Source organism: Sus scrofa, chromosome 10 (assembly GCF_054392235.1).
Source record: "Sus scrofa isolate SSC_HxYL_T2T_F1_AM1 chromosome 10, Sscrofa_HxYL_maternal_Yorkshire_Landrace_v2.0, whole genome shotgun sequence".
NCBI lineage: Eukaryota > Metazoa > Chordata > Mammalia > Artiodactyla > Suidae > Sus > Sus scrofa.
The window spans coordinates 72,837,604-72,861,543 of NC_139392.1; the positions used below are offsets into that span (position 1 = coordinate 72,837,604).

General features: G+C 38.9%; 1 protein-coding gene across 2 annotated transcripts in view; it reads left to right on the plus strand.

The window, feature by feature from the left end:
- The window catches only part of ITGA8 (integrin subunit alpha 8), a 171,516-nt gene that overhangs the window by 19,431 nt on the left and 128,145 nt on the right, over positions 1 to 23,940 (plus strand). For both annotated transcript variants that reach the window (XR_014817944.1, XM_021064834.2), the window contains exons 3-8: positions 5,496 to 5,596; positions 8,935 to 9,058; positions 15,461 to 15,522; positions 16,879 to 16,924; positions 22,292 to 22,417; positions 23,322 to 23,366. Coding sequence is in view for 1 of the 2 variants with exons in the window: in XM_021064834.2 (XP_020920493.2) it covers positions 5,496 to 5,596; positions 8,935 to 9,058; positions 15,461 to 15,522; positions 16,879 to 16,924; positions 22,292 to 22,417; positions 23,322 to 23,366 (504 nt within the window). In the remaining variant the exon portion in view is untranslated. The remainder of the gene's footprint in view (positions 1 to 5,495; positions 5,597 to 8,934; positions 9,059 to 15,460; positions 15,523 to 16,878; positions 16,925 to 22,291; positions 22,418 to 23,321; positions 23,367 to 23,940) is intronic.

Here is a 23,940-nt window from a genome sequence, read left to right on the forward strand (position 1 = left end):
ACAATGAAATCCGACCCACCACCTATTTTTGTGTGCCTATCAGCTAAGAGTATTTTTTACATTTTTTAAAGATTGGGCATATTTTTAAATAAAATAATATTCAATGACACATGAAAATTAAATGAAATTCCAATTTCCATGTCCATAAGTAAAGTTTTACTGGAACACATCCAAGCCCATTTTTTTTCTTTTCATTTCTGTTAAATTTTATTCTTTTTTTTTATTAATTTATTTTTTTCCCACTGTACAGCAAGGGGATCAAGTTATCCTTACATGTATACATTTTTCCCCCACCCTTTGTTCTGTTGCAATATGAGTATCTAAGCGTAGTTCTCAAGCCCATTTTTAAAAGCATCATCTATGGCTGCTTCTGCTGCAAGGGCAGAGGTGACTAGTATTGACAGGCCATAGAGAGAGCAAAGCCTAAAATGTTATCAGTCCTAAGCCCATTTTTAAAAGCATCATCTATGGCTGCTTTTGCTACAGGGGAGGAGGTGACTAGTATTGACAGGCCATAGAGAGAGCAAAGCCTAAAATAGTATCAGTCCTTTGCAGAAAACATTTGCAGACCTCTTTCTATATTCATGGTCATTATTTTGTAAATTGCCAGGAGTATACGCCTTGAATTCATGATAGTGGCCACCTCTGGAAGAGGAGGAGAGAGGTGTCAAGGATGTGGTAATGTCTGTAAATGTGAAAAAACTTGACATGTGTCACTCCTGCCTGGTGGGAATACAAGTATTTGTTATATGATATATGAATCCCCTATACCTTTCTGTAGTTTTAAAAAAAGACTCTGAAACGCTAAAAAAGGAAAATAAATTTGTAGACACTATTTTATATCAATGCATCTAAGTCTGTCATACATGGTTTGTTTTTTTTCTTTTTAGGGCCACACTTGCAACATATGGAAGGTCCTGGGCCAGGGGTCAAATGAGAGCTGCAGCTGCGACCTACGCCATAGCAACACCAGATCCTTAACCCTCTGAGCAAGGCCAGGGATTGAACCCACATACTCACAGAGAAAATGTCAGGCCCTTAGCCCACTGATCCACAACAGGAACTCCTGTCATATATATTTAACAGTTAAGTGGTAGTCTATTTTATAGAGAACAGAAATTTCTTCTTAAATGCCTTATTTATGAACATTTCAGTTTTGTTATCACAACCAGAATAGCAAATATCCTCATATTGCATCTTTTTGTGTGTGTGTGTGTGTGTGTGTGTGTGTGTGTGTGTGTGTCTTTTTAGAGCCATACCTACCGCATATGGAGGTGTCGAATTGGAGCTGTAGTTGCAGGCCTATGCCGCAGCCATAACAATGCGGAATCCGAGCTGCATCTGTGACCTACGCCACAGCTCATGGCAACACCGGATCCTTAACATGCAGAGCAAGGCCAAGGATTGAACCTTCATCCTCATGGATGCTAGTCAGATTCGTTTCCGCTGAACCACAATGGGAACTCCCATGTTGCATCTTAAAGCATTTGTGTAATTATTTCCATTGAACAAAATCCTAGAAATTGAATTCCTTGGTCAAAACATTGTACATGTAAGGGTTCCTCTTGTGACTCAGTGGTAACAAACCCAGCTAATATCCGTGAGGACACAGGTTTGATACCTGGCCTTGCTCAGTGGATTAAGAATCCAGCATTGCCCTGAGCTGTAGACTGCAGACATGTCTCGAATCCCACATTGCTGTGGCTGTGGTGTAGGCCAACAGCTGCAGCTCCAGTTCAACCCCTAGCCTGGGGACTTCCATATTCTGCAGGTGTGGCCCAAACAAACAAAAAAGTACATGTAAAATTTTCATATATTTTGCCAAATCACCTTCCCAAAATGCTGCATTGAGTTATTATCTTGAGAACAGGGATTGTTGATATTTTTGACCAAATGGCTAGGTGACAAATATTAAGTCATTAGGGTTTTAATTTGAGGCTCAGAGACTTTTCATGAATTTACAAGTTACTGGATTTCCTTCTCTCTGCAGTGCCTGTTTAGGTCCTTAGAACTTTTTTCTATTGAATTTTATTCTTTTTCTTTTATTGATTTGAGAGTTCATATACATATTAAATATGTCGATTCTTCCCTTGAAAAAAATTCACCTGGATTTTCATTTATTAGCTTTGCAAATAGTCTTCTGGCACTTAGGAAACTTTAAATCACATGCAGTCACTCTAAGACTTGTTCCTAGATGTTGGCTTTGTCTTCTCCATAGTCTGGGATACACCAAGGAGAGAATTGCTTTGATAACTAATGGTCTCCACCGTCTCCCAGAACCACTGGCCCTTCCAAACGTTCTCTGGGATTGACAATGCACTTGGGGTAACCAGTGCCTTCCTTCTGCTCCAGAAGTACGTGGAGTCCTATTCTAAATTCATTGCCCCATGTCATGAAGGGCTGGTCAGGAAAAGGAACCCACTTTGAATATGACAACGAGGACTGGTAGGTTTCCATGACCATTGAAAAGACTAGGGCTGTGAAAGTCGGGAAGGTCACTGTCTGTAGATCAAGAACTCTGGAAATTCAGGACTTGATCTTAGCAGCCTGAAGCGCCAGAAAGCTGTGACTGTCAAGGGACACTTGAGAACTTCAGAAGGACAACACATTGGTCATGGCTTGATGTCCCCGTGTGTGCCTAGAGTTGTCACCAGAATAGAATGACATCTCCATATTCTGTTTCCAAATCTCTCATTCAACCACTTCTACTTGTCAGAGGGTCTGGAAAATATATATTCTAGACTCAGCCGTTTGTCATACCAAGAAGAGCTTAGAAGGGAAGAAATTGTGCCAAATATTTACGGATCGTATTACCTACAGGTTGTTTTCAGGAAAGGTCAGATCAAATTGAATCAAAAACATTCCCCGTGCATCAAAGGTTCACTGGGCACCAGTATGTAAGAGCTAGTATGAAGCCCAGGGCTGGGGTGTGTGTCTTGAAAGAATCTTTTTCAGAAAAGGAAGGTGAGAAATTCTGGAAAGATCACTTTTGCCATCAACCCCAATATATTTTCCTCACTTGAGATTTTATGAGATTATGACATTAACTTTAGAGTGAATTTATAAAAATAATCAAACAGAATTTTTTTAAAGGTGACTTTCCACCTCAAAAGTTAAGATAGGGAGGATACACCTAGATCAAAATTCATGTCAGTAAAGAGAGACCTAGGACAGTAGAATCCTCTGTTGCAACCGTGGGGTCGGGGGTGGGATTAGTGAAATCCATGTATCTGTTGTTTTTTCATTTTTTAAGATTTATTGAAGTATAGTTGATTTACAATGTTGGGATCATTTCTGCTGTACAATAAAGTGATCCAGTTATACATGCACACACATCCATTCTTTTTCAGATTCTTTCCATATAGATTATCTCTGAATACTGGGTAGACTTCTCTATGCTCTACAGCAGGTCCCTATTGGCCAGTTATTCCATATACCTCAGTGAGCAGATACCAATCCCAAACCCCTCATCCATTCATTTGTATTCTTGGTTTCAAAGAAATGTGTTGCTGGAAAATAACCCACAGTTTACAGGTTTAGTCACCTTATAAGAACATAAAAGATGCCTTAAGAGTCACAAAGGCAGAGTCACATGATTTTCTCTGGCAAAATAAGGCCAGTTTGGAACAGCAGGTTGTTTTCTATGAGGTTCTTTTCAATTCTTGTACTTAGGTTGAATTTTCAGGTTTCTAATTAAAATATTTTTTAGAATTTTTTTTTTTGGCTGCACCTGCAGCATGTAGAAGTTCTCAGGCCAGGGTTCAAACCCTAGCCACACCAGTGACAACGCTGGGTCCTTAGCCCCCTGCACCACCAGGGAACTCCAAGAGATATTTTTAAAGGGTTGCATTGCTGCAAGATTTCTATAGTATATTCTCAGCTTACAAAGCGATACTATGTTCATTTTTCTCATGTGATCTTTATGACTCTGTTCACCGGTGAAAAAGAAAGAGGAGAGGTATTCACAGCCTCATTTTAGAAAAGAAATTAAAACTCCAAAAGATTCAATGACTTCCTTAAGTTCACTCAGTTAATGGTGACAAGATTCTTTGTCTCTGAGTCTTACAATCTCCTTGCGTAGACTCCAATAGAATGTTTATATTTTCAGTTTTATGCTCTCATCTGTCAGTTGTTCCAGTTCTTTGCCAGGTGTGTGCATTTTGGGGTGAGGATTTCCAGAACATGCTTTTTTTTTTCTTTTTTAAAAGCCCAGAAACATCGAAAGCAAGAGATTTTAAAGAAGGAAATTCATAATTTTCTACTAACCTATCAAAGTGTAAATTTTAGGTTAAGACAGTATATATAATTTACTCCTTCTTGAAAGGTCTGTCATCTTATGTAAACTCAGCTGAATGTTAATTATATGTATATTTTGGCCTCACTTAATAGAAGTTAAAAGTTCATTTGCAATGCATTTATTACAGAGTTGAGGAGGAAAAATAAAACACACACCAAAGAGAACACATACAAATAAGATGCCCCAGTACAAATGTCTTTTGAAATTCATTAGCTGTTACTGATGAAGTTCAGTAAGAACCATGCAGTTAGAACCACGTGGGAAATACACTGACTGGGAATCAGGGGTGAAAGAAAAGATATCTGCTTTTTATTAAGACCTGAAGTGTGTCGTAATTGGGTTGAATTTCTACCCAGATGGCTCCTCTCATGCTGACATCTGCAAAGTATGTTTAAAACTGTGTTGAGGGGTTATTTTCAGTGGCTGTATGGACACGTGTTACTCAGTTAAAACCCAGGAACTTTGAGTCCTTCAAGCAGATTCCTGCTAACCCACGCCAAGAAAGCTATGCTTCTGGGACCACAGAGATTCCCAAAGGCTTCACTATCAGAAAAGATTGGGAATTCTTTAGAGTAGTTATAAATATTTGGTCTTCCATATGATACAAATCAATGGCAAAAGTGGATTTAAGGCTGTCAGAGTCTACATCAAGTTTACAGTCCAGTTATCCCTGAAAATACAGGTCGTTAAAAAAATGCTTCAAGTTGTAAAATGTCATGTTCAAAGATGTATTTTCATTTGATGGGTATTGTTCTCAATGAAAAGTCTCGTTTAGACTTAATCAAAGGGAAACACTATGAAAATTGTTTTTCAAATATTTTAATGGGCAAATTCATTATCACCTAACTATATTTAATATATAAAAATATATGTTTATATTTATAATTGGCTGCCCTGTTTTTCAAATTATTATTATTTTTTTGTTTTTACAGCCACACCTGTGGGCTATGGAAGTTCCTGGGCTAGGGTTTGAAGCAGAGCTGCAGGCCTACACCATAGCCACAGCACCACCAGATATCCAAGCCACATCATTGACCTATCCTGTAGCTTGCAGCAACTCTGGATCCTTAACCCCCTGAGCAAGGCCAGGGATTGAACCTACATCCTCAAGGAGGCTACATTGGGTTCTTAACCCCCTGAGCCACAATGGGAACTCCTCACTTTACAAATTATTAACAGTCCATGTCCTTCTTGCCAGACAACAGAAAGATCAGAGTAAATGGAACCAAGGAACCCATAGAGTTTAAATCGAATCAATGGTTTGGAGCAACAGTGAGAGCTCACAAAGGAAAAGTGGTGGTGAGTATTAACTGTGTGTTGGCAGGGCTGCTTTGGAATAATGTGCACTCTGAGATATTTTCAAATTCCTTACCTACATAAATCCATTCACGTAAGAACACATCAGATTTCCAAAGATAAGTGTTATCAGCATGCCAAAAAAAAAATTAGTGCTTAAAATAAAAGATTCTGTATTAATCTTTAAAGCTACAGGATAGAAAACTGGCTTTCCAGAAAATTGGTTAGATCTTTTCAAATATTTCAAAGACAAGTAAGTGAGAAAAATAAAAGCTAAGTCCAAACAAAGATATTTTATTGCTGAAGATGGATTTAAAGTGTTGATTAAAATTTGATCTGAGAAATAGGACTACTACTGTTGGGATGTTTTAAAAGTTAATCTACTGTGATGTACTGTGATGTTTAGAACTATGGGGAAATTTTCTTTAAGAATATCATCTCCAATAATGTGCTTCTCTGAGTACACTGATACTTTTAAAAGTAAAAATTTCTCACTTTCAAATAGAGATCTTTCAGTTTTAAAACTCAGACTTTATGATTCTCTCCATAGTTCTGAGCAATAATACGTCTCATTTCTTGAGAAATAAATGACTGTGGTAAGCTGATTTGGAAATTTTCTTGTATTTGTTGGGGAATTTTCAAAATAAAGCAGTAACTTTGGCTTTTAGGATTTGTTTAAAGCTGCTTGAATTGTGATTTAATAAGAATAGTATCTAAAGGAAATGCCTTGCTTGATTTGGCCTGCGGTTAACCCCCCCAAAGAAATTGTGACATGAAACAGGTGATGTGTAAAATATAGATAGTCTTCTTCAGTTACAAATCCAGAATGTACAGTAGGCTCTCTGTAGAACTGGATTTGCATGAATATGCTTTTCACATTCCAAAACTGGTAAAAAATGTTTTTATCCTTTAGTGATTTATGATGTATATGAATCACTAAGGAAAAGCTAATTCCATCTAATAACTATTTGGAGTTAAAAAATCTCTTGGTACTGTACTGATATTTTTTAAGTCTTGAAAATTTATCTATAACATTATTGTGCATTTATTCAATATTTACAGAAGACTTCAGAATCATTGAAAAGAAAATAGCACATCCTGTTCATAATAAAAATAATAATAAATTTGAGGGTATGTGTGCATTTTCAAAATTAGGTGATAGGAAACAGGATAATAGAAAGTATATATCAAGTTAATTTTTTTCCCTTGAACATTGAAACTTAGCAGAATAAAGTATTAAATTCTGGATGACCATTATTAAAACTTCAAAATGCTGCAAACAGAAGTTTTTTTTTTTTTAATATTCGGATATCATGCATGTACCTGTTAAGTTTGGGCCAAAACCTGAATATTATCATATCATGGTGTTTCACATCAGTGTGAAACTGAGCAGGTATTAAAAATATAACTTTTTCGGGCTGACGGCAGGCAAGCCCTGGAAAGAACTGTCTCAGCATTGAAATGTTCTATGGTGATACAGAAAGTGAGGCAAATGGCTTATACTGAGCCACATGGGTTATGCTTTTCTCTTCCAAACTCCTCTTTTTCACCATTCTACCTTATGTTAAATATCTTAACCACCCAACTTGTCAGTGCACGAGTACAGCCCTGAGTTAAAGGAACTTAGATGAGTTAGAAAGTTTTTCCGTTAGACAAGAAATAGCAACAACAGCAACAACAACAACAAAAAAAAAGACAAAAAAAAAAAAAAAATGAAAAAGGAGTTCCCATCGTGGCGCAGTGGTTAACGAATCCGACTAAGAACCACGGGGTTGCGGGTTCGGTCCCTGCCCTTGCTCAGTGGGTTAACGATCCGGCGTTGCCGTGAGCTGTGGTGTAGGTCGCAGATGCGGCTCGGATCCCGCGTTGCTGTGGCTCTGGCGTAGGCCGGTGGCTACAGCTCCGATTAGACCCCTAGCCTGGGAACCTCCATATGCCGCGGGAGCGGCCCAAGAAATAGCAACAACAGCAACAACAACAACAACAACAACAACAAAAAAAAAAAAAAAAAAAAAAAAGGAAGTTTTTCCGTATCGGCCAAGACCTTACAATATAAGGAGAGACAAAACCCCAGAAAACTGAAGTTATAGAAGCAGAAAACTGAAGTTATGGAAGTAACTTTACTTGAAAATGTAAGTTATTTTTATTTAAAGTCATTACACATTGGGCTGATTACCAAGGACGTGTGGAATCAAGGACTTTAAAAATCGGGATCTGCCTTCCCTTTTTTGGCATTGAGTGTGAAGCCATCAAGGTGGGAGAGAGGCTAGTGGTTCTGTATTCTAGAAATCTGTAATTCTGCATCCTTAGAAAGGAGCGCTTGAATAACCTGGTGAAACACATTTTGGGAGACTTCGAGCTAGAAAAACAGAAGTCAAAAAGGTGCCTATGTTTTCTCTGGTTATTTTTATTGCCTCTCTCTTTCCTAGCACAATTAATGTTCTTTAATTTACTTGAAGAAAGCGTCATGTATTATCTTTTATATCTGATAATCCTTCCAAATATCATGCTCTTGTTTGAATCCAAGCTTCTGAAGAAGCAACCAGAGGGTTTCACACAAGAATTGTGTTTTTCATACCATCATTTAAGTTAATCTTCAGTTTGTCATGAAACTGAAACATAAACATTCAATGAAACATAAACCTACTATGGCACAGAAGGTTAAGGATACAGCATTGGATCCCTGGCCTGGGAACTTTCATGTGCCATGGGTACGGCAAAAACAAACAAACAAACAAGCAAACAAAAACAACAACAAAACTGTGATAAGGGGGTAGCATGTCCAAATGTTAAGTCATTGTTTCAAATATCATGAGAGAACTCCGTTGGTGAAAAACCAGGGGAATCCACCCACAGAACAGAAGTTTACAAACTTGTCCACGTCTTTTGACTTGAAAGTAGTTTTTCTTTAAGCACAATTAGACCAAGAAAGAAACTAGTTCTCATTTTAAGACATCACACTGATTCATTCGCTGTTTAAATGTTCATTTGCTTTTATGCGGGTCCAGTTTAAAAAAAAAGAAAATATGAGTTCTTGGCTTTTAGTAAACATTGCTTTTGCCAGGTTACTTTTATTTGATTTAAAATCCTGTGGGGGAAGATCTCATTCCTTGGTATATGTTTAATTTACTCCACTTCTATGGAGCATTAATGGAGAAAACTTGGCTTTGGCAGTTTAATGAACTCTTGACTCCTCAAGTACTCTTTAGCATACTCGAGGCCAATTAATTCACCTAATAACTTAGCATTGCTTGTTATAAATTTAGGTCTATTAATCAAGTCAAAGAGCAGTATGAAGAATCTACATCAAAAAATTTTTTATCGTCTTTGATGTTTCCCAGGCCTGTGCTCCATTATATCACTGGAGAACTCTTAAACCAACACCGGAAAAGGATCCAGTTGGTACTTGCTATGTAGCAATTCAGAATTTCAGTGCGTATGCTGAGTACTCTCCTTGTCGGAACGGTAAGTTATTTATTTATTTATTTTTGTCTTTTTGTCCTTTTAGGGCCGTACTTGCGGCATATGGAGGTTCCCAGGCTAGGGGTCGAATCGGAGCTGTAGCTCCTGGCCTACGCCAGAGCCACAGCAACGCAGGATCTGAGCCGCGTCTGCAACCTACACCACAGCTCACGGCAATGCTGGATCCTTAGCCCACTGAGCGAGACCAGGGATCAAACCTGCAACCTCATGGTTCCTAGTCAGATTTGTTTCCGCTGTGCCATGACGGGAACTCCAACAGTAAGTTATTTTTATTCTTGAAATGTAGCTCAAGAGCTTTTCTGTTGTAGACAATGCAGGTAATCTCAAAACTTCACTGATAAGGAAAAAGCTATGGGGGTAAAGTTTATTAATGGGCTGACAGGAGGCCTTGCTGTGAAAAAGAGACCAAGACAGAATTCTGCTGATCCTCTTCCATGTTTTAGATATTTTCCATTTTTTTCATTATTCTGCCATCAAATTCATTGGTTCCTTATTTTAGGTTTTCAACTCCATCTCCATTCAAAAAAATTTTTTTTTCTTTTGATGGCTGTACCTGTGGAATATGGAAGTTCCTAGGCTAGGGGTTGAATAGGAGCTGCAGCTGTGACCTACACTACAGCTGCAGCAACACCAGATCAGTCGCATCTGAGACCTATGCCACAGCTTGTGGCAATGGCAGATCCTTAACCCACTGAGCAAGGCCAGGGATTGGACCTAAATCCTCATGGAGACTATATCAAGTCCTTAACCTGCAGAGCCACAGCAGGAACTCCTAGAGTATTGATTTTTTAAAACCCAACCCAAATTAGACTCTCCAAACTATAGATAAACTTTTCCCATTTCATGTGAATATTTTTAAATTTCAAGATTAATTTAGGCCAGACAATGATCAAGTATCTGAAATCAATCAAAGAAGATAAAGAATGTGTCAGTGATATTAGTGGGTTCCTAAGAGGCCTCTGAGATTTAACGATCCAAAGGGCTGGGAGAGAAACTGCTACCTCTGATAGTTTAGAGTGATGATTTTGTCAAGGAGAAGATTGTGACTTTGTGCTTTAAAATAGTGAAATAAAAAAGCCGCTTCCTCACATCTTGATAAATGTCAGCTGAATGAATAGTCTGTCAATTCAGAATTTTTTTTTTTTTTTTTTTTTGCTTTTTAGGGAAATGGAAGTCCCCAGGCTAGGAGTCAAATCAGAGCTACAGCTGCTGGCCTATGCCACAGCCTCAGCAATGCAGGATCCCAGCGGAGTCTGTGACCTACACCACAGCTCATGGCAACGCCAGATCCCTGACCCCCTGAATGAGGCCAGGGATCGAACCCAAATCCTTATGGATACTAGTCAGATTTGTATCCACTGTGCCACAATGGGAACCCCTCAATTCAGAATTTTAAATGGCTTTAAAACAGGTATTCCTTGTAGATAGTAAGACTCAATTATGTATTCATTCAACATGTGTTTACTGAACACACCAAGCACTAATTATTCTATGTCTAGGGAATAAACCACAGAACAAGAGAAAACAAACCTCTGTCTTCAAAAAACACTTACACTTGAGTGTAGGACAAAGACAGCATGCATGTCGGTGAATAATTTCAGATCCAGCAATTCCACTTCTGGGTTTTTATCCAAAGGAATTGAAATCATTATCTTGAAAAGATATCTGCACCCCTATGTTAATTGCAGCATTCTTTACAACAGCCAAGACATGGAAACAACCAAAGCACATAGCAATGGATGGGTGGATAAAGGAAATGTGGTATAAAAACATATACACAATGGGCTATTATTTGGTCCCAAGAAAGGATGAAATCTTGCCATTCGTGACAACAAGGGTGGATCTTGAGGGCATTATGCTAAGTGAAATAGGTCAGACAGAGAAAGAAAAACAGTCTGTATGATCTCACTTACATGCAGAATCTTAAAAAAACCCCAGTAACATAGAAAAAAAAAAGAGTACAGTTTCCTCGATGCCAATGACGGGGCTTGTGGCTGGAGGCTAAGTGGGTAAAGGTGGGCAAAACATACAGACCTCCGGTTATAAGATAAATCCTGTGGAGGTAACATACAGCATGGCGACCAGAGTTAATAATACGATATTGTATGTTTGAAAATTGCTGAGAGAGTAGATCTTCAGAGCTTTAAAAAAAATTGTAACCGGCATTCCTGCTGTGGCTTAGTGGGTTAAGAATCCAATTTCAGCAGCTTGGGTCACTGCAGAGGCATGGGTTCAATCCCTGACCCAGTGCGGTGGATTAAGGACCCCACATTGCTGCAGCTGTGATGTAGGTCAAACAGTGGCTTGGATTCAATCCCTGGCCGGGAAACTTCCATATGCCACAGGTATGGCCATTAAAAGAAAAAAAAATGTAACATGGGTGATAGATGTTAACTACACTTAATGTAGTTATCATTTCAAAGTATATACATACAATGAATGGTTATATGGTACACCTTGGACATATAAGGTTATATGTCAGTTATATCTCAACAAAAGAATTTTTTTTTCCCTTTTAGGGCTGCATCCATGGCCTTTGGAAATTCCCAGGCTAGGGGTTGAATTGGAGCTATAGCTACTAGCCTACACCACAGCCACAACAACACGGGATCTAAGCCTCATCTGCAACCTATACCACAGCTCAAGGCATCACCGGATCTCTGACCCACTGAGCGAGGCCAGGGATCAAACCTGCATCCTCATGGATACTAGTCAGATTTGTTGAGGGAACTCCCTCAACAAAAGAAATTTCAATTTGGCCACACCTGTAGCATGTGGAAGTTCTTGGGCTAGGGATTGAACCCACGCCACAGAAGCAACCCACGCTGCTTCAGTGACACTGGATCTTTCCCCACTGAGCCACCAGGGAACTCCTTGTTCTGCCTTTTTATCTGACACCCACGTGATGGGTGTCAGATCAAAATATAGCACAAGGCATCTAGATCTGTAGGATAAGGACTGCAGTGTGAGTTTGAACCACTACCTGAAAATATAAATTATATTTCATTCATATTTTGAGTTACATGGGTACCTTAAGGTGGCAATTTATTGTTTGGTTTCCTAAAGAAAAAAAGAGTGGAGACTTTCCCTCCATGGTGCAGTGGATTAAGAATCCTACTGAGGTGGCTCAGTGTTGCTGCAGAGATGCGGGTTCAATCTCTGACCTGAGAACTTGCACATGCCCTGGGTACAGCCATTTAAAAAAAAAAAAGAAAAAGAGTGGAGTTTGTGTTGAGTTGCAGAATAGCTAAATGAATGGCCGAGAATTCTTTCCATCCTGGTACACATCTCCAGTGTTCACATCCTCATGGTCCCTCTCATACTGGGAGTACTTCCTCCTCAGACGCACCCAAGGAGCAGACTTCCTGTGTTCCCGAAGGAGTTCACCTTCATTAACACAGAGCCAGCTTGTTCAGGAGCATGTGGTCAGTATCACAGAACAGGAATATCACTTTCAAGAGAGACGTCTGAGAAGCCTCTCCTGTTCATTTCACACCACGAAGCTCCAACTGACTTTGAGCAATTTGGGTGGTCAGCTGCTCATTCATATTAATGACATGCCTGTAGCTCTTACGATCATTCATAATTCAGGCAGGGATGGTGTATGCACACCCTTCCATTCTCCTTGGGAAGCCAACATGTGATAATATGTTTCTCTGGATTCCTGAATTTACTCTGGGACATAATTGTAAAGTTGATAGATGCTCTGAAGTTCCAGGAAGAAAAATTCCTCCCACTGTCATAACTACAGATCCTAGGAGAGAAATTTCCTTTGCAAAGTAAGCTCACGGTTCTATTGTAGTTACCACTTAAACATTTGAATTTGGTATTTTCTCAATGAATTTTATGAAAAACCACTTCATTTTTTTTCAGTTTCCTGTTTCAAAGCAAAATGACTTCAAAGAAGGGTCCTGTTTCTTCCTTTCTGAGGAATTTACAATATTAAAAATAAAACAGTTCATGTATTTTAAAAAGGATTTATAAAAAGGTTTATGCATTAAAAATATGTTTCTTAAATATAGTCCAGATTATACATATATGTTCATCTAACCATATGTCATGTATTCATACATATTTCCGGATACATACAAATAGTTACACACACATGAACTTCTAGAAAAATGGTACCTGGACATGCGAGGTGATACAGATGAGACTTTAAGGAACTTGATAGCACTCATAATTATAAACCACAAAATATAGTTATAAAATAAAATACGGCGTAAGGTACTATGCTCCTGTATTTTTGTTAAGAAGGTAGAACTCATGTTAAGCATTTTCATCAAAATAAAACAAAGCAATAGTTGGTTGGGGAGGAGGGGGACAAAAGGAATCTTTTGGAGGTGACAGATGTGTTTATTCTCTTAATGGTAGTGGTAGCATCATGGGTTTATGTATATGTCGAAGCTCATCAAAATGTGCAGTTTTTAAAATATATTAAGTATACTTCCATAAAGCTAAAAAAAAGACCAGAGCTTAAAAAAAAATAAAGACACACACAAAGCATACGTTGACATTTGAATTAAAAACAGATCATCCAAAAAATACAGTATATGAGGTAAAATAGTATTTTAGAATATAAAGGGAGCATCTGGAAAGAATGGCTGATGACAGATCTAAAATTAGCTAAGGAACAACCAAAGAAAAGAGAAAACAGAAGACATCCTGGGAAAAGCTGCGAAGGGCAGATCCATTTCAAAAAGCTTCTAGAACAGGCACATGCCCAACCTATACACTTTCTTTTTTCCTGTGTTGATGAGCTTTTCCTTTCCTGCCCTCCTATTTTTCATTTCCATTCGGGACTATCTTTGATAAGAACAGAATAATTATTTGCATGTTTGGATCTAGCTAGGTAGTGATGGAGCGTCCTTCTTCAGAATTACATTTTAGTTTTAATTTAAGCGCTTGAGAATTGTAGACACTCTTTTAAAGGGACAAGCAATACATTCCTCTTCCTAAGGGCCTGGGATCCTAATATCCTGGAATCCACATGTTGACCTGCCTGTGGTTTAAAAATCTGTATAAGTCCTATTGGCCAGTCAGTGAATAAATTACATTACAGGGAATATAAAATAAGCCATGGCTAGAGAGTTTTTCGCAAATATTAGTGTCCCTGTGAGATTCACCATGACCAGAAATGCAATGTCCATAGTTACCTAATGATAATAGAATAATTAACAGTTAATGTCCTATGATGGATTATGAAAATCGAGGCTCTCAGCAGAAAGTATCCGTCCTGGTGAGCAAGTGGAGCCCTCCCTTTCTCAAGGCAATGCTTCACTGAGAACTCACAGGTGCCTCAGAAACACATAACTGCCACTTGGGGAACTAGGAGGTTTCATTTCTTGAAACAAACTTGAGTTGTAAAACCTAGTCAGATAAGTCCAAGAACATGTATCCTATTCATCTTTTGCTGTTGTTTTCTTTTTCTATGGCTGCACCCATGGCATGTGGAAGTTCCCAGGCCAGGGAATGAATCCGAGCTGCAGCTGCGACCTGCACCACAGCTGCAGCAACATCGGATCCTTTAACTCACTGCACCGGGCTGGGATGGAACCCACAGCTATCCCAGCCGTTGCAGCTATCCCAGCCGTTGTAACCCACCCCGCCACAGTGGGAACTCCCTCTATTGATCTTACTACAGAACAATAGTGCCATTTGGGACAAGAAAACAGGCTGAAATCTGTTTCAGATTTTACTTGGAATAAATTTTTTTTTTGGTCTTTTTGCTATTTCTTGGGCCGCTCCCACAGCATATGGACGTTCCCAGGCTAGGGGTTGAATCGGAGCTGTAGCCACCGGCCTACACCAGAGCCACAGCAACGCGGGATCCGAGCCGCGTCTGCAACCTACACCACAGCTCACGGCAACGCCGGATCGTTAACCCTCTGAGCAAGGGCAGGGACCAAACCCGCAACCTCATGGTTCCTAGTCAGATTCGTTAACCACTGCGCCACGACGGGAACTCCTACTTGGAATAAATTTTAAAAATAAATGTAAAACACTTATCAATCATTTCAAATTTAGAAGTCTATAGAGAAAACAGCAGAGTATCCTGAACTGATTAGGAAAATATATCTTGGGAGACTTCCCATCGTGGCTCAGCCGTAGCAAGCTTGAGTAGTATCCATGAGGTTATGCGTTTGATTCCTGGCCTTATTCAGTGGATTAAGGATCCAGTGTTTCCGTGAGCTGTGGTTGCAAACGCAGCTTGGATCCCCCATTGCTGTGACTGTGGCGTAGGTCGGCAGCTTCAGATCCAATTCGACCCCAAGCCTGGGAACCTCCATATGCCACAGGAAGATGTACACCAACAATAATAATAAATAAAATATGTCTTGGGAAGGATGACGTTATAACATTTATATCTTTTGATCATTCCAGGTAATGCTGATCCTGAAGGCCAGGGTTACTGCCAAGCAGGATTTAGTTTGGATTTTTATAAGGTGAATGTTTTGGGTCTTTAACTTCTAATATTTATTTTATCTGCTTGATTTTTTTTTTTCTTACCTTCTTCCTCTGCCTCCCACCCCCCAACCCCCACTAACCACCACCAACCAAAGAGTCTTTAGGTATATCCTATTTTGGCAACTCCTTGAAATTTTTCTCTTTGCTTTTTTATTGGGGAGGTGCGGGGTGGGGGGGTCCCACATCCATGTGGGCGAAGGATTGAACCCAAGCCTCAGTAGTGATGATGCCAGATCCTTAACTGCTGGGCCACTAGGGAACTCCTCTTTGCTCTCTATTTTTTTAAATTACTCCATGAATTTTATTACATTTATAGTTGTACAAGGATCATCACAACCCAGTTTTATAGCATTTCCATCCTGAACCCCCAGCACATCCCCCCCCCCAACCTGTCTCATTTGGAAACCATATATTTTTCAAAGTCTGTGACTCAGTATCTGTTCTGTTTGCTCTGTATTTTTAATAAAGTAATCTATGTACATGACATCTATTAAATAGTAAAGAAATATATAGGTTGAAAAGCAACAGTCTCACTTCATTTTTAAGTGAAAAAATCTCAAAAACTCACTTAAGGAATATGCTGCTAAAAAGATCACAAGAATCTATACATTTTTATCTCTTAGCTGTAACTGATGGATTAGCTTTCACTTTCGTGTTAAAATTCACATATCTTTTCACAAAATTAAAAACAGAGATATCTAGTAAGAATATAGGAGGCAAAGAGTCCATGGTTTTGAAAAAAATCATCTAAATTTCATCGACATCTGAAATTTTATTTTCTTTCTTTTTTCTACCCCCCCCCCCATGAAAGTTAAGGATGCAGGATATGTGAGGTGAGATTGTAAGTAAACAAGAAAACGTATTATTTTCTAGTCTGGAGTTCTGGCTCTCTCTCTCTCTCCTGGGAAGGGGTGGGTTTGCAGATGTATGGAAAAAAATAGGCATTACCGTGGCCTTGAGATAAATAGAAACTGAACTTTGTTTTTATTGCCAAGGCTCAAAGGACCATGTCTGCTAAATTGTGCCACAGGAAACATGCAGATATTTGCTTACTTGAGGCAGGGCCAAAAAACTGCATTTATATATTCTCAGGGGAGAGAATTTTACTTAACCTAATTGAGCCAAATTAAAATTAGTTAATATAACACTAAATAATTGGAAGCAATAAAAGGAAAGAAAATGATCTGCATGACTCAGATATAAGGGCCTCTTAATAATCACTTTTTTTTGTGTATAACAAATTGTTACTGCAATGCTGTTAATGATGATTTATCACCCTTTAAAAAAAAATCTGTTTTTCTTTTCCAATTTTTGTTGCTCTTTCTGTTTTATAGAATGGAGACCTCATAGTTGGAGGCCCTGGGAGCTTTTATTGGCAAGGTATGTCCTGTTCGCAGAGAAGAAATGCCCACTGGTTGTTTGGAACAAGGAGATGAAACAGAAGTAACATCAAGGGTTGACTTTTTATTATGTTAAATTTATATCCATATTTATAGTTTCTCCAATGAAGGAAGTATCATGTCAGTTTGTACTTTATTAGAGCAGTGATATTTTAAAACACTGTTGTGACTTTTCCTTTTTTTAATGATTTTTTAATTTAATTTTTATTTTATATCGGAGTATGGTTGATTTACAATGTTGTGTTAGTTTCAGGCATACGGCAAAGTGATTCAGTTATATATATGCATATATCCACTCTTTTCCAGGTTCTTTGCCCGCATAGGTTATTACAGAAATTTTAGGCCACGCCCACAGCATGCAGAAGTTCCTGGGCCAGGGATCCAACCTACACCCACACCAGTGACCCAAGTCACAGCAATGACAGTGTTGGATCCTTAATTGCTAGGCCGCCAACTGTAGAATACTGAGTAGATTTCCCTGTGCATACAGCTGGTCCTTGTTGATTATCTATTTTATATTTAGTAGTGTGTATAGGGTTACCAAAGGGGAAAGGCGGAATGGGGAGAAGATAAATTAGGAGTTTGGGATTAATATGTACTGTTCCAACTTAATTCCTTTATTCATCAAACGCTTATGGAGGCCAAGCCAGGCTTGGTGCAAGATGCTGAGGATACAGTAATGCGTAACCTGCAAAGGTTACCATCTGGGAAAGATACAGGAATTAATCAAATATTCGCACAAGTATTTGAGAAATTCCAGGCGTGATACCCACTAGAAAGGAAACAGATAGCAAGAAGGGGCCATGGGAGCATAGGAGGCTTCTCCAGGGTGGCCTCATGCAGATGTGTTTTGTCCCCTGAATGCTGGCTGACAGGGAGATGAAGTACAATCTGTGCTGCATTTAGGGAGCCCAGGGGGAAGAGTGGGGGGCGGGGGGAGGGGAGGTTGGGAGGAACTTTCTCTTATTCTTAAAAAGGTGTTACATATGTCAGCAGCAACCTTCATGTCAGCTAATCTGGAAGCAAGCAACCCTGAATTGAGATTCAAACCTTGAATAGGAAGTAATGAGGCAAAGAGAGGAGGGGCTGTGTGAAAATGTTCTTGGGCAAAAAGGAGGGACGTCAAGGGACTAGAGTTAAGAGATACTGAGTGGGATAGAGCAGCCCCACTCACCAGGCAGGGCTTGCAGCCCAGGGTGAGCCGTTTTGTCTTTATCCTAAAACAATGAGAAATCCCTGGTGGATGGCCGCAGTTTCAGTGGATTGCCTTAGGTGGAGTAAGAACATATTGTTTGTTCTGAGAATAATGGGAAACCACTGGAGAATTTTAAGCCTGGGATGCTATGATCAGATGGGTGTTCTGCAACAATCACTCTGGCTGCAATATGCAGATGGGAGTTTAGGGTTAGTAGATGCAAAACTATAGCATTTGGAGTGGATAAGCAATGAGGTCTGGCTGTACAGCACAGGGAATCTCTTGTGATGGAACATGACAGAATATATTATTAGAAAAAGAATGTATATGTGTGTGTGTGTGTGTATGTGTGTGTATAACTGAGTCACTTTACTGTACAGCAGAAATTGACAGAACATTGTAAATCAACTATAATTTAAAAAAAAAAAAAAAAGGAAAGTAGATTGCAAGTTGGCCAAAGTGAAGTATCGACAAACTAGGTATAAGGTCAGGAGCTAGTTATAAGTTTATAAGGTAAACTAGCTCTAAGGTTCAGATGAGATATTTGAGTCTTGGAGCAGTGATGGTACAGACTGAGAAAGGGGAGGAATTACTTTGGAGGCAAAATAAACAGCCTAGCTGATCAACCGGATATCTGTGGGGGATGGGAGGGCAGATGTCAACGGTGTACTGCTGACTTTGGGAACTGAATGGCTGTAGATGGGTCTCAGTCCCTGCGATGGAGAACGCTGGAAGAGAGCAAGTTTGGAGTGGGTTGGGGAAGAATGAAGGGTTTGCTTTTGGTGCTGTCGAGTATGAATTGTTTTCCATTTTTTAAAATTTTACTGAAGTATAGTTGATTGACAATGTTGTGACCATTTCTGCTGTATGGCAAAGTGATTCAGTTACCCATGTACACACATCCAGGATTTTTCACATAAGCATTTAGAGGTATGGGCTTAAACTCAGAGATGATGTCTGGGCTAAAATAAAAATTTGCATAATGGTGATAAATGAAGCTATGGAGATGGATGGGTTGCCTAAAGAGAGATTACAGAGAACACAGACTTAATTTTGGCTGTAAAGTTTAGAATAAAGATAGAGCAGAATATGAGAGAGATGAATAGTTGAATGATGACTTTGATTCCTTAAATGGAAGAGACCCTGTAATGTTTACAAAGCCAATGGGAAAGATACAGGAGAGTGGATTTATGATAACGTTTTACATGAAGTTACTGTTAGGCTTAATTCATCCTAGTTCATATTCAACCAGGAACATCAAATAATTATCATTTCAGTCTTTAAACATTCTGCAAACTGGAAAACAATATATTTTATGCATTGGACGGGTCTAAAATAAAAATCGTGTGTGTTTAAAGATTCTGTTCTAATTCACTTGATTAATTTTACATAATTCTTTCCTTAAGTTGCAAAAATGTCTGATATTGATGACATGCTCAAGATTAGCTATATCAAGGGAATAGAGAAGCATTTGGCTGCAATAGACAATTTGCAATTTTATTCAAACAGCTCATACAGCTTAATATCAAAAAACAAACGACCCAATCAAAAAATGGGCAGAAGACCTAAGTACACATTTCTTCAAAGAAGATATGCAGATGGCCAATAGGCACATGAAAAGATGCTCGATATCACTAATATCACTCTCTGGAAATGCAAATTAAACCTACAATGAGGCATCACCTCACACCAGTCAGAATGACCATCCTTGAAAAGTCTACAAACAATAAATGCTGGAGAGGGTGTGGAGAAAAGGGAACCCTCCTACACTGTTGGTGGAAATGTAAATTGGTACAGCCACTATGGAAAACAGTATGGAGGTTCCTTAAAAAACTAAAAAGAGAGTTACCATAATTTCACTCCTGCAATCTCACTCCTGGGCATATATCCAGATAAAAATATAATTCAAAAACTTACATGCACCCCTATGTTCACAGCAGTACTGTTTATAATAGCCAAGACATGAAAGCAAACTAAATGTCCATTGGCAGATGAATGAATAAAGATGTGATACATGTATAGAATGTAACCAGCCATAAAAAGAACAAAACTACACCATTTGCAGTAACATGGATGGACCTAGAGATTATCACACTAAGTGAAGTAAGTCAGACAAAGACAAATTATTGTATGATATTACCTATAGGTGGAATTTAAAAAATGATACAAATATTCTTATTTACAAGATAGAAATAGACTGACAGATATAGAAAACAAGCTTATGGTTACAAAGAGGACGGGGAGGAAAGATAAATAAGGAGTTTGGGTTTAACATATACACACTACTATGTATAAAATAGATAAAGGGAGCTTCCATTATGGCGCAGCAAAAATGAATCCAACTGGTATCCATTAGGATATGGGTTCGATTCCTGGCATTGCTGTGAGCTGTGGTGGAGGTCACAGATGCAGCTCAGATCCTGTGTTGCTGTGGCTGTTGTGTAGGCCAGCAGCTGTAGTTCTGATTTGACCCCTAGCCTGGGAACTTCCAATGTGCCACAGGTGCGTCCCTAAAAAGCAAAAAAAAAAAAAAAAAAAAAAGAGAGAGAGAGAGAGAGAGAGACCTACTGTATAGCACATGGAACTTTGTAATAAACTACAAGGGAAAAGAATCTGAAAAAAATGAATGTATGTATAACTGATTCACTTTGCTGTACACCTGAAACTAACACATTGTGAATTAACTATACTTTAATAAAAATGGTTAAAAACTCTTTTATTAAGTCTTAGGATTGTAATATCTATGGAAGCAGCTAAAGGAAACAAAGATATGTGCTTATGGGAAGTGGGAAGAAGGTATATAGCTGTAACCAAGAGAAAACTGGCAAATTCTACAGACATTGTTCAAAAACGCATGTGCAAATATGACTGTCTTAATATAAGAACAGGCATTTCAGGCATGGTCATTTGGAGATATTTATGGCCTGGTTTGAGGGTTTTATTCTTTTTGGACTTCAAACAGAAAGACGGTGGGAATTATGTGAGAATTACCAAGGAATAATTTGGCTTCAAAATTAATATTAAATGTGAGTCTCTTGAAAGCCTTCTTCCAGTTTTCTCCCAAAGAGCATGAGATCACCCCTTTTCCTTAGATGTCCGTAATAAAAACTGGGATGCCAAACAATTGTAGTGGAATATTGCTGGCCATCTTTTGAATTCATGTCCATCCCAATACAATCTTACTTCAAGGCTTCTGACTGGGACTTTTTTTCGGGGGAGATTAGCCAACATTCTTCTATCAATGTTGGTGGCCTTGGATTCTTTTTTTTTTTTTTTTTTGCAAAAATTCTGGATCTTGCTGGCCCTCACTGCTTCCCACTGTCATCATTTTATGCTTTGTCTTTTAGTGTAAAATGTGAATGGCTCAGAGATTATGTAATTCCTTCCTTCAGGTTAGCTGATATGTTTTACAATTTATTAACTGAGGACTTAGATTTAATACATCTGAACTTTGAGAGAACATGAAAAGTCTTACTAGAATGCCAAAGAAGATCCTGCTTGTAATATTCTAATAGCAAAACCACATGACCTTAGGGAAGGCACTCAAGCTCTTTGAGCCAAGGTTTCCCCACCTGTAAAAAGATATATTTTGGCTAGATTATCTCAAAGCTGGATGATGGTTCTTTGAGCTAGAATACTCTAGAACAATAGTTGAATCACATACATTTTGCCTACAGGTGTCTTGACCCTTGCATATGTTTATCATTTGGAGGTGGAGGAAGTGTATAAGGTCAAGGCCAGAAGAGGACATAAAATTAAGGGGCTTGGGATTAACAGACACAAACTACTATATAAAAAATAGAGAAGTAACAAGGAGATATTGTATAGCACAGGGAATTATACCCAGTGTCTTGTAATAACCTGCAATGGAGTACAGTCTAGAAAAATACTGAATCAGTATGCTGTACACCTGAATCTAACATAACATTAGTGAAATGTGATGTTATAAATCAACTAGACTTGAATAAAAGCTGGCTGTCAGCAACTTTACCTTGCAGTTCTAGGGCCAGGCAGGAAATGTCAGTGTTGCCACTGCAATCCATCCCATGATCATTTTCAAAGGAGTACGTGTCATTCAGGTGCCCTGCGTCCTGCAGAGCGGAGGGCCTGCCTCTTGCATTCATTCAGCTAATCTATTCCTTTTGAACACAGGTCAGGTGATCACTGCCAGTATTGCAGATATCATTGCGAATTACTCCTTCAAGGATATCCTAAGGAAATTGGCCGGAGAAAAACAGACAGAAGTGGCTCCAGCTTCCTACGATGACAGTTACCTTGGTGAGATCCATCGCTCAAGCATTTGTGGTTTCTCCAAAGACACACATGTTAAGCGAAGAGGCAAATTTTATTCTTCATTTATCTGATAGTAAACTTTAGGCAAATGTTCTTTTCTTCCTAGCTTAGAGTGGACTGTTAACTTTCCTTTCTTTCGATTCAGCCATTAATATATAATCTACATAGTTTGATAGCTATATTATAGGCTCTGTGACGTGCTCTAGCACATAAAATATTTTGTCAGTCATAGATACTATCTATTGGTGGGGATGTCCAGTACTACTGGGGCAACATAATGGTGGACCTTTCCAGTTTCTAGAAAGAGCAAGACACCTTCCAGTTGCTAGAACCCTCTCAGAATTGATTGTGTGCAAAACACAATGCTATTTCACCACTCTCATTTCCCACCTTTGGTATCCTATGGGATTTGGGTTAGCGCATGCACTTTTAAAAATTGTAGTTCTCTTTGGTCACCTCACCTCACTTTAGAGCTAAGTGAAATGTGTGGGAGATCATTGTTTAGGGGATTAGGAAATAGGTCTTATTGGGGATCAGAAATAGCAAAACTCAAGGGCAAGAGTTACCTCTCAGAGTAATCATGTCTGATTATGGTTAATCAGCAATTCTTAAAATGCAGCCACCACCATTGACAAGTCAAGGTGGGCAAGGAAGCATTCCTGCTTTGCAAAGGGACCTTAGAATCTGATTGCACTGCCATACTCAGAAGCAGCAAATTGGTTACACTGCCAAGACTATAAGTCTTGGTTTGACTAATTTTGCTCTTTGACAGTATTTATCAGGATTTCTGCACAAAGTAGTACTAGGGTAGTTCTTTCATATTTCGAGATACAGATCATTTGTAAAGCCTTTAAACATGTGATTCGTTGGTTTCTTTTCTTTAAAACAGGCTATTCAGTTGCTGCTGGGGAATTTACTGGAGACTCTCAGCAAGGTGAGAGACATTGTGGAAATTAAGTCATCTAGGGAGTTCCCACTGTGGCGCAGCGGAAACGAATCTGACGAATCTGACTAGTATCCGTGAGGATGTGGGTTCGATCCCTGAACTCACTCAGTGGGTTAAGGATCCCGTGTTGCTGTGAGCTGTGGCATAGGCTGCTGATGGCGCTTGGATCCTGTGTTCCTGTGGCTGTGGCCAGGTGCTCTAGCTCTGATTCCACCCCTAGCCTGGGAACTTCCATATGCCATGGGTATGGTCCTAAAAAGCGAAAAAAAGAAAAAAAAAAAAAAGAAATTAAGTCATGTCTAAAACAGAGTTGGGGGAGGGGAAGGTAAAGTGACCTAAAAAGCCCTTTGAAGAATGTGATTTTTAAACAATTCTTAAACTTTTAATCAGCATTACATTTAAAAACTCTTTAGAGTTGTAGCCATGTGAGGTTGGAGGCTTCAAAGTTACTAGTGTGATGGTTTATTTCTTTTTTTAACAAAACTCTGAATGTTTGTGTAATATGAGAAGCAGTAATTAGCATGTATCTCAAATGACATAATCCCTATTAGCCTTTCCTATT